The following is a 12,138-nucleotide window of genomic DNA, read 5'->3' on the forward strand; positions in this document are numbered from 1 at the left end:
AAGTAAGTTCTATTAGGAGAGGGAAGACCAGAACAGTTAACAGTTTAACAACATTAGGTGTAAATTTAATGTAAAATACAGATTTGTTTCCAAAGGAAGACAAATTGGAACAATAGAATGCTCCTGTATAGAGCTTGCCTCATTTTCATAGCATATGCCAGATCTGGCAGCAATGACACAAATTCTCAGTTCACACCATGTTCATTAGCTTATTTTATCAACTGTCAGTCAGGAATGAGCTGGACACTATTGGCACTTAAAAACAGAGCTGAAAAGGCCTGGCTCCGAACCCCAAAAGGGCTTTCAGTCTATATGAATAGCCACATATCCATCAGCTTTAAAGCACTCAGTCATTTTGCCCCCCTGACCTCACCTCGCTAACTCTCCTACTACAACCCAGCCCACACACTTCATTCCTCAAATGTTAGCTTTCTCGCTGTACCTCAATCTCGTCGCCGACCTCGCACCCACATCCTACCTCTGGCCTGGAACACCCTCTCTCCTTGTATCAGATGGCTAATTGCTCTGCCCCACTTCAAAGCCTTATTGAAGGCACAACTCCTCCAAGAAGCCTTCCCTAATTAAGCCCTCCTCTCTTCTCCCAGTTCTTTCTGCATCACCGTATCTCCCTTCATTCATCCTCCCTCCCAGCCCCACAGCACAAATGTAATATCTGCCGCTAACCTCCTCACTGTGCCTCGTTCTCACCTGTCCCGCTGTCGACCCCCAGCCCAAGTCCTCCCGCTGGCCTGGAGTGCCCTCCCTCCTCACCTCCACCAAACTAGCACAGTTCCCCCCTTCAATGCCCTACTGAGAGCTCACCTCCTCCAGGAGGCCTTCCCAGACTTAGCCCCCCTTTTCCTCTGCTCCTCCTCCCCTCCCAATTGGCCCGACACCCTCCCTCTGCTCTATCCCTCTCCCCACCTCACAGCACTTATGTATATTTGTACATATTTATTATTCTATTTATTTTATTAATGATGTGCTTATATCTGTAATCCTATTTATTTAATTTGACGCTATTGATGCCTGTCTACTTGTTTTGTTTTGTTGTCAGTCTCCCCCCTTCTAGACTGTGAGCCTGTTGTTGGGTAGGGATTGTCTCTATCTGCTGCCTAATTGTACTTTCCAAGTGGTTAGTACAGTGCTCTGCACACAGTAAGCACTCAATAAATACAACTGAATGAATGAAATGAATAAATATGTGTAATTTATGTATTTATTTATTTGTGTTTATTAATGTCTGTTTCCCCCTCCAGACTGTGAGCTCATGGGGGCAGGAAATGTGTCTGTTGTTGAATTATACTCTGCCAAATGCTTAGTGCCCTGCTTTGCAAACAGTAAGCGCTCAATAAATACGACTGAATGTATGGAAAATGGTCACTATCACGATCAATGTCATCATCCCCGTGACGACCAGCATTTGAGTATCCTGAGTGTCAGCTTGGCTGTGGTCCAGTGGGATGACCTATGGTGTCGGGAGGCTTGGTCTGCAAACAGGGGAAGGTCTCATGAGGCTGGGCCGTCAATGCTTAGAGTTTCTGATCTACCCGCGATCTAAGGCACTCTGTAAGGTGGGCAGGTCCAGCAGGAGTCCTGACAATAACTGTTTAAGAAATACCATAATATATAATGTATATATGCACGTATAATTGTCCAGCACAGGCAACAAAGATACTAAGCAACTACTAAGGATGAGTTATGCTACTATGACACCGTATTAACACCTCGCTGTGATCACTTTGGTCAGAAATGGGTCCCAAATGTAAAAAAACCCAAAACCTCTCAGTGTGCACTTTGTTATGATGATGATGGTATCTGTTTAGCACTTACTATGTGCCAAGCACCGCTCTAAGCACTGGGGTAGATATAAGGTAATCAGGCTGTCCCATGCAGGGCCCACAGTCTTAATCCCCATTTTACAACTGAGGCACAGAAAAGTTAAGTGATTTGCCCAGAGTCACACAGCTGACAAGTAGCGGAGCCAGGATTAGAACCCATGACTTCGTGGGCTGCACCCTTGGCTGCTTACCTACTCATTGCACGCTCTACCCTACTGGGAAAGAAGAAAGTCTTAGAGTGATATTGCACAAGCTGCTCTCCTAATAATTTCTTGGCACCAGTTCTGGATCTTGAATAATAATAATAATAATTATGGGATTTGTTAAATGCTTTACTATGTGCCAAGCACGATTCTAAGCACTGGGGTAGATACAAGCTGATCCGATTGGACACAGTCACTGCCCACATGGAGCTCACACACTTAATCCCCATTTTACAGGTGAGGTAACTGAGGCACTGAGAAGTGAAGTGACTTGCCCAGGGTCACAGATAGTATACAGGTGGCAGAGTTGGGATTAGAACCCATGATCTTCTGACTCCCAAGCTCGGGCTCTATCCACTACTCCATGAAGGTTCATTTGTTGTTCTTGATGACAGACTCCAACATCATCAGTCAGAGGGTAAGGCATGACAAGAGGTTTACAAAATTGGGATTAGAAGTGGTTCTTGCCACCAAACTACTTTAGCAAGTCCCTAAGGATAGTACTTGAAGCTTTCCACGGCAATTCCGACCTCTTAGTATCCTAAACGGAACCTACAAAATGCTTGAGCTTAAGGCACCTACATCCATTGTGACCATCAACTGAACAGACCAAAGCTTTGGAGAGGGAGGTGGCATTGAATTATTAAGATAATACAGGTGTCTTGTTTTGTTTTATGTTGTCGAGTCGTCTCTGACCCATAGCGACTCCAGGGACTCCATCACTCCCAGAACGCCCCACTTCCATCAGCAATCGTTTCCGTAGTGTATCCGTAGAGTTTTCTTGGTCAAAATAGAGAAATGGTTCGGTGTTACCTTTTTCTGCGCAGTAAACTTGAGTCTCCGCCCTCAACTCTCTCCCATACCACTGTTACCTAGCACAGGTGAGGTTTGACTTGCAGCAGATTTCCTTCTACTTGCTAGCCACTGCCCAAGCTAGGACTGGAATAGGTATGCCTCTGCTTGACTCTCCCTCCCGTAGACGAGACTCGTAGAGTACTGGAAACTCTCCAGGTGTGATCCTGTGAGGGGAATAAGGGTGTATGGCCCCCAAAACTATTTACCACCCTGAAAATATGTAAGTAGAGTCAAAAAATAGCCCTAGTTCCTTGGAGAACAGTATGTCTTCTCTTTATTCCCATAATATATCGCCATCAGCAGCCTGCCATTTCCCCAACATTACCTCCTCCACTTAATGTTGTCCCTACCGGCTTCTTACAGGGCAGCTAAGCCGAGGCCTGGACTTGGGGAAGCCTAAGGGACAGCGGCTGCCAAGGTCGGAGGATGCTGAACTTCTCTGGTGCTAACCTTCTCACTGTACCTCAATCTCAACCCTGCCTGAGTTGCTGCCAATCAGTGGCCCATATCCTAACTCTGGCCTGGAACGTCCTCCCTCCTCAAATCCGCCAGACAATTACTCTCTCCCATTCAAAGCCTTACTGAAAGCACATCTCCTCCAATAGGCCTTCCCAGACTAAGCCCCACTTTTCCTCATTTCCCACTCCCTTCGGCTCCCTTTGCTCTTCCTCCTTTTCCCCGTCCCACAGCACTAATGTATATATCTGTAATTTTATATATTTATATCGATGTCTGTTTATTGGCACTGATGCCTGTCTCCCCACCTCTAAACTGTGAGCTCCTTTTGGGCAGGGATTATCACTCTTTGTTGCTTTACTGTATGTTCCCAAGCACTTAGAACAGTGCTCTGCACAAAGTAAGCACTCAGTAAATACAACAATGAATGAATGGAGGATGGCAACACAGTGTATTCCTCCCACCCTTCCCACCTCCCCTCCGCTGGCCTGCTTCAGGCCAGCCTGGGGGTCAGAGGTCATGGAGGCGGCAGCAGGCAGTAGCAGGAGTTGCCAGCAGGTACTGTGGACCAGTGATTTCCTCAGAGAAATCATTTCATCCAAAATAGTTACTTCAGGGGTTCGCACTCTGTCCCAGTCTATTTCTAAGGGCCACCGATTTTATACCTGTCTCCCCTTCTAGAACATTAGTTCACTGAGGAAACGGACTGTGTTTGTTTATTGTTCTACTGCACTCTCCCAGGAGCTTAGTACAGTGTTCTGCACACAGTAATCACTCAATAGATATGACTGAATGAATGGATGAATTAAACGAGCCACAGGTTCTTCCCCTTCTTCTACAAATAGTCCTTCCCTCGAAAAATACCTCACTAGGCCCGTGTTCCTTCCCTGAAAGCCCCCTCCCTGAGCTTTGGTCCCTCCACATCCCTCCTCCCTCTGCACTCGTTGAATTTGGCCACTCAGCTCTCAATAAGCCTTCCTCTCCAGCACGTCCTTAAGGGACTGTGGGTTCCAGATTATGATAAAGTTTTCAGGAACCCATCGCGTAAGTCCAAGGACTTACAATACCACCAGACGATGAAAAAGCATTAGGGACCTAAGACTAGGAACTGGGCATAGTATTGTTTTTTTCTAAATGATACAGCACACTGCTGGGGCTCGAGTCAATAAAAACAGCAACTACTTGAATGCTGCAATGAGTTGAAATAATTGCTTTTAGTTTTTAAAGCCTGGACTATGAAAATGATGGAGCTTAAAAGAATAGAGAAAGGAAAAACTGCTAAAGACATTACCCTTTTATCACTGCTGATTTTTTTTTTTTGGCGAATTGTAAATTTTCATTTCCAAGCACATTAAACGTAGCCTTTGCAGCAATAAACTCTTACAACCTGCTACGCATTCGTTTATCTTTAAAGTGTCTGGCTCTAAAAAATAAAGGGCTTTCTGATGTATCTTTTGATGACCGATTACACGAATCAAAGAGATAACTCACTTTCACGATGCACAAAAAAATAAATAAAATCAAACAATGAGGATACTTCAGATATACTTTATGAGCCAACGAATTCAGGTAATAATACCTCATCTGTGTTGTAGATAATCTGGAGTCCTGAGGAGATCATCTCCACGAGGTAAAGGAGGTAAAGTGACACGGCATTTATCTAAAGGAAAATGAAAAAAATCAAAAGGTCAGGAGAGGTGAAGAGTCACTTGAGTCAACAACAAGCTGCAAGTCATTTCTTAAAACAGGGGCTTAGACGGACTGTTTCCTTCTATGCTACGATACAAGCCGGTGGTTTGGTTCAGAGAAGAGAGCTATGGGCCTCTTCTATAAACGCACTGGAAACATAATGATGGGAGGAGATACTGGGTAAGGAAAACTGCTGCAAGCAGTGTGGTTAACAACTGTTTCTACAACATTTGTTTTCAAAGACTTGTTCGCAAACTCTGGATTTAAAGCATATTTGCTAGGGAATACAGTTTTAGTCCATAGGCAATTATATTATGTCAAGCCATCTCAAATTTATGTAAATGATAAAGTTACTGGCAAGTAAGACAATAGAACCTTGTCAGTAATAGCATAAACAGTAAGGCAGCTATCTTAAAAAAAAAAAAAAAAACAACAAAAAATCCTCTCTGACTCCCAATGAATAAAGCATTAATGCAACCACCTACAGGGAAGTATTAATTTTAATCAACAGTTCCGCATATCGTTTAAATTATATTTATGAAAAAAATGATTTGTTTTCAACTTCTGGCTTAATGGGCTATTAGAGATTGTCATCTTCATATGGTGAGCCATAACAAAAGAATTGGAGGAACAGCAATGAAAAAAAATCATTTTTACTGAACAGTTTTATAAGAATGCGTAAGGGGGTGGTTAAAGAAAAGGACATAAAAAATGTTCAATTTAACATGAAAAATGATTTCCAAAGTGAAGTTTGAAACAAGAAAACACCAGAACACAGTTTGGAAATAGTAATTTAAAAGGTCTTTCATTAAATAGATGATGATGGGAATTTGTGTTTCCTCGGTGTTGGGCCCTTCTCCCATTTGTCGCTGAAGATATTGCTGAATGCCCTAGATGACATCATGTGTTTACCCACCAATGACTCCTTGGGCCGGGGGAGAATCTAACAAGATCAGGCTACTTCTGGAACCCAGGCTGATCCAAACTGACTTAGGGAGGATCACTGTTCACCCAGAGTTCCCATTTCAGGCATGAAACTCATCCCTGCCAAAGATGAAGATCCCTGGCAGAAGAAATTCTTCACGTGAAGCAGCGTGTTCTAGTAACTATGAGAGAGTCATCAGTGCCCTATCAGTGGCTCCCTGAGGAACAAAGCAAGTGACTTCCTCTTTGGGTTTTCTCTCTAGGAACTGCAGAAAATGCCCCCATGCCTTCTTAGGAAGAATATCCAACTATCAATGAAGACTCCCAAGCAACTTGGAGTAGGATTTAAATAGAAGTAGCCATTAGTTTAGGTTGGAGTTTATCTAGTTCTTTTAGTAGAGATACATAGGCTTAATAAAGTTCCCAAATCAGGATGTAGAGTTCATCAGTGCATAACAGACTACACCATTAGTAATCTTACCCCTTCTGTGTCACCTATGCCCTTAAGCGCTTAATATATTAATGTTGGTATTTGTTAAGCGCTTACTATGTGCAGAGCACTGTTCTAAGCACTGGGGTAGACACAGGGGAATCAGGTTGTCCCGCGTGGGGCTCACAGTCTTAATCCCCATTTTACAGATGAGGTAACTGGGGTACAGAGGAGTTGAGTGACTTGCCCACAGTCACACAGCTGACAAGTGGCAGAACTGGGATTCGAACTCATGACCTCTGACTCCAAAGCCCGGGCTCTTTCCACTGAACCACGCTGCTTCTCTATAGAGTTCTGCACACAGTAAGCGCTCAATAAATACGACTGAATGAATTAATGAAAGTCTGTAATCAATAAATGGCATTTATTGAGCGCTCTCTGCAGAGCACTGCATTAAGTGTTTGGGACAGTACAGTACAACGGAATTAGCAGACACGTTCCCCACCCATAACAAGTTTCCAGTCTAGAGGACGGTAAGCCCTAAACACTTGGATTCTCACTCAAACTCCACAGCACTTGTGGACAGATCCTTATACTTTATCACTCCATGACCTGGATATCTGCCTCTCTTGTTAGACTGCACTTGCCAAAGCGCTGAGTTCTATATCCTGCACACAGTAAAGGCTTGATGCGTACCATTGGCTGATTGAGAATCAGAGCACACTGCAATAAGTTTTAGCAAACATTTTCCGATCTGTATGATCATTAACCCATCGATCGGTAAACCCATCACCGAGATACTGTATGAGCAGAAAAGATGTGAAATGACCAAATAGTACTAGACACAGGATTGTTTCCAGCAATTTCTTTACCTGAAGATGGCCATATTCCTCGTAGGAGAAGACTTCATCTCCCGTGTGCACATTGAATATAGAATGGAGGCACGTTGTTGGACGGGGATCTTGCTTGAACTGCTGAACCTAGAAGCCAAAAATAAAAGACAAGTTACGGATGCCCATAAGCACACAGATCCTCACTTTTCAAATGAACCCTCCCTGGGAAGACATTTCTGATTTGCAGGAGGGTTGCACGGTCTAAACCAAAATAAAGAACACAAATATAATCTGTTTACTAGAGTGAGCACTACAAGACGTGGAGCTCATAATTGATCATTTCATATGAACAGTAAGGGTGTCAGTTGAATATTTAATTGATATTTAGTAAACAAAACACATCTAGAATGGTGCAAGCTAATTCAAAAGCAATGGTTTTTCTAAATTTAAGACTTTATTTCCTATTGGCATCAAATAAGGTTCTACATGCTCACATGAAATCCTCCATGGAATTTCAGCCAATTCTGTCCCCCTGCTTTGCACTTTGTACTTACAAAATATTTGCTCTGAAAAATGTTTCAGGCCATAGTTAGGGTGACGATCCAATATGCTGGGTATGCTCAATCTCGCAAAAGTACCGTAAATGAACAAAGCTCCATTTGAACAAGTAGATTTCAAACCATACTTGGGAGTCTTTTCATTAACTGCAACTTCTATGTCTTACACTTTGTTAATAGTAAAGACATATAAGTTCCTGGACAGTAGGAACAGAACTCTTATTTGTGTTAACAGTGCACTGAGTCAGTTAAAGGCACTCAATCTATCAATCAACAGCAAATACTGAGTATCTACTAGGTGTCATCAATCCATGGCATTTATTAAGCACTTACTATGTGCGGAGTAGTGTACTAAGGGCTTGGGAGACAATACAATAAAGTTGGTAGACACATTTCCTGCCTACACTGAGTTTATAGTCTAGCGGGGGAAACAGACATTGAAATAATTTTCAGATATGTATACGAGTACTGAGAAGCAGCATGGCCTAGTGGATACAGCATGGGCCTGGGTTTCAGAAGGACCTAGATTCTAATCCTGCTTACACCCCTCGTCTGCTTGTGAACTTGGGCAAGTCACTTAACTTCTCTGTGTCTCAGTTACCTCGTCTTTAAAATGGAGATTAAGACTTTAAGACCCATTTGGAACATGGATTGTGTCCAACCTGATTTCTTTGTATCATCCCAGTGCATGAAACATTGACTGACACAAAGAAAGTGCTTAAAGAACACCATTAAAAAAAAGTGCTGTAGAGCTGAAGGCTGGGTGAATATCAAGTGCTTAAAGAAGGGAGAGGACATAAAAGCTTAGGAGGGGAAGGCCTCTTGGAGGAGATGTGATATTAATAACACTTGGAAGGTGGGGAGAGTGGTGATCCATCAGATATGAAGGTCAAGCCAAAGGGAAGGTGTGGGCAAGGGGTTGATGGCAAGATGAAAAAAAATTAAGTACAAGTATTAGAGGAGCAAAGTAAGCAGGCTAGGTGCAGTAGGAAATGACTGAGTTAACAGAGGAAGGGGAAAGCTGATTGAGTGCTTAAAAGCCAGTGGTAAGAAGTTTCTGTACATTACACAAGAGGATATAAATTTATATGTTATTTACATATATCTATTTTGGCTTCCCCCTCTGACTGCAAGATCATCATGGGCAGCGACCATGTCTACTAATGTTGTATTGCACTCTGCCAAGTGCTTAGTACAGTGCTCTGCAAAGAGTAAGTGCTCAGTAAATACCATTGATGGATGATGGATGGAGGTTTTTGAGAAGGGACTGAACTTTTTTTCAGAAAAATGACCTGGGCAGCAGAGTGAAAGAATTTAGTATGGATTGGAGTGGGGAGAGAAAGGACGCAGAGAGTCCTTACGCAGAGATGCAGTAATCCAGGTAGATTTTTGCAATATTATGAAGGCAGAACAACAGGATTTCGTGTTAGACTGAACATGTGAATTGAGTAAGATGAGTTGAGGAAATAAGGGGAAATAAATAATATTAATAGTGGTGGCATTTGTTAAGCACTTACTATGTGCCAAGCACTTTTCTAAGCACCGGCGTAGATATAAGGTAATCAGGCTGTCCCACATGGGACTCAAAGTCTTAATCCCCACTTTACAGATGAGGGAACTGAGGCACAGAGAAGTGAAGTTCCTTGCCCGAAGCAACACAATTAACTAGTGACGGAGCCAGGACTAGAACCCACTACCTCTGACTCCCAGGCCTGTGCTCTTTCCACTGAGCCATGCTGGGAACAACAGCTCAAGCCCAGTGCCACTCAGTTTGGTAAGAGAGGATTTTTTCTTTTTACTTCCAGAAAGTTACCAAAAATTTGTACTGTCATATTATGAACCACAGTGGACATTTTGTGCTTTTAAAATACCCAGAGAGAAGCTAATTTGTTTCCTCCTCTCGGATTCCTTTAGTTATATTCTCCCAAGGTCTTTCACGGTACTTCGGAGCAAAATGATTGAACTGCAGCAAAATATCTTACTTCTACCATTTGAGAAAAAGAGTAAAAATCTTATCACATTAATAATCTCTGCAGCTGACATTTTGGTACTTTGTCATTTACATCCATCCTCAGAAAATATAAAAATCTAGCATAAGGAGATAAATGGAATCACTTTGAAGGGGGCCTATCACCTAATAAAAGATTGAAGAATCTTAAATAGAAAGTTGCATAACTGTGCTTTGAGTTTTGAAGCTGTAAAAAATAACTAATGTAAAAAATCAGAAAAAATAAAACTCCAGTTCTATAAACTCTGAGGCTTAAAGGGGAATGTTTTCTGGGAATAAAAACAACTTCATAGCAATATTCAAAAATAAGAAGAAACACCTTGGAAGCAATATTCACAAATAAGAGGACTTATGAGGTTTTGCCATTTTGGGTATCAAACAAAAAGGAAAATCATGATTAGGGTAATCATATTTTAGTCTAAAGTACACACACTTTATTTGCCTTTTGCAGGAAATCTGGAATTCTAAGGAAACAACCCATCTTTTGAGAAAGTGAATGGAATATATTTACATACATTTATAATTCACACACAACTAAAAGAAAATTTTCAGTTACAGTTACACAGAAGGGTTTTTGCTTCTGTTCTTTAAATAAAAATGATCCTTTGCCTCCCAATACACTTTTCAGGGAATCTACTAAATGGCCTGTCATCATTATCAAATCACCACCACAGAGTTTGTATTTTTCACATAATGAAATATGGTGTCAGGAATTACCCCCTCTCATCCCAAGAAATGCAAGGATGGGTGTACAAATTTAGATTAAAAAAAAAAAGCTTGAGACTAGCTGTAGTTGGCACATGTTCAAAAGACAGGTGATTCACAGCAATAATTCATGTTAATGCAATAGATGTTGCAAATTTTCATAGTATTGCTAAGGCATTTTGGAGTATATCATTCAGCTTATGCATGAATTCTCCATCTACAGAACAGCTATATGTAACGTTTTAGCCAAAGCAAGTAAGTATGCTCCGTTAAAATTATGTTTCAGACACTTCAAATTGATTTTAGCTGACTTATTTTGCCTAAAAGTCCCCAGAATCCACTTCTGGAACTAAATCCAACTGCGAGAGTAGGCAGGGAAGGATGAAGGAGGTGTAAGAGGGTATTAGGGAGTGGGGACTGAATTATGGCATAAGCACATACCAAAAACAAAATAGACTATGAAAATTGTACATTGCCATGCATAGGCAGCCATCCTGGAAGACATAATAGAAAATAAATGGAGAACTATGATTCCCAACTCTGTCCTGGTGTATCTTTGTGAAGAAAAGGATGTTAGGTTTTTGCATCAGTTCATCTTGCAAAAAACCAGAGGGACACCTAGGTATGGGGAAACTAAAGAGCAGACTGAAAATATTTCATAGAAACCCCCTGTGTCTTCATGTCATTAGTGGAATCACATTCATCAGTTAACCAGGAATTGTTCCTTGTACTTTAGGAAACAGTCCATCAAAATAGGTTGAAAAATTGTAGAGATAGGGGGTTGTAGAGATATGAAGGCGCTGACAATGAATTGCATTCTTGTAAACACTTCAAGGTCGGCCCAAGGGTCCATCCAATTGCTTGGGGATACTAGCAGCCAACTCTGCACTGACCTTTTCAACTCATGTCACTCTGTTTGGATCTGTGGATTTCACCCAAGAAGCTATGGGGTTCAGATGGTGGGGAACTGGGCTTTAACTGAACAATTACTATGTGGAGAACACTGTACTAAGCGCCTGGGAGAGTACAATAAAACAGAATTGGCAGACCCGTTCCCTGACCACACGGAACGTACAGTCTAGAGGGGTTTAAAGATTGGGCTCATTAACAAGAATGGGGCTAAGTGGTAGGTGGGCACCTGATTTTCACTTTGTTTTCAAGGTTTAGGAACTGATAATGTTGGCATTGAATCTGGAAATTAGGCTTGCTCCTGTGCAGAACTGTGTTCCAGATTTTCAGTTAAAAAAAAATCCACTTGCCTGGGTAAGAAGGGCCTGTGTCAAGAGGGAAAAAGTTCAGTTCCAGTTTAATTAAGGTCTTAAGACTAAAATGAAGACAAATGTTTGTAAGTTTACCAAGCAAGCCAATGGAACTCAATGGCAGTAAGTGGAGAAAAGAAAGGGAAAAGTGAAGGGGTAGGGAAAAAAGAAAGGGAAGATTGGAGACAAGGAAACAATAAAAGATGAGAAAGTCAAGTTAACACAGCACATTTTAGAACATTCAGGTGCAATTCTAGAGAATTGTGTGGTTAAGAAAAAACATGGAATTCTGTATTTTGACACTTTCTTGAGAAATGAGCAAAAAAAACACAGCTGAGATTTATGAAGTTAAATGCAGAGAATTAAAATGGTTCATGA

General features: G+C 41.7%; 1 protein-coding gene across 4 annotated transcripts in view; it reads right to left on the reverse strand.

Moving 5' to 3' along the window:
* PHKB (phosphorylase kinase regulatory subunit beta) overlaps positions 1-12,138 on the reverse strand; it is a 239,896-nt gene that overhangs the window by 170,019 nt on the left and 57,739 nt on the right. For all 4 annotated transcript variants that reach the window (XM_029075680.2, XM_029075681.2, XM_029075682.1 and 1 more), the window contains 2 exons: positions 7,271-7,378; positions 4,935-5,015 (listed from right to left, as the gene is read on the reverse strand). In XM_029075680.2, the coding sequence (XP_028931513.1) occupies positions 4,935-5,015; positions 7,271-7,378 (189 nt within the window). The remainder of the gene's footprint in view (positions 1-4,934; positions 5,016-7,270; positions 7,379-12,138) is intronic.

Source organism: Ornithorhynchus anatinus, chromosome 11 (genome assembly GCF_004115215.2).
Source record: "Ornithorhynchus anatinus isolate Pmale09 chromosome 11, mOrnAna1.pri.v4, whole genome shotgun sequence".
Taxonomy (NCBI): Eukaryota; Metazoa; Chordata; class Mammalia; order Monotremata; family Ornithorhynchidae; genus Ornithorhynchus; species Ornithorhynchus anatinus.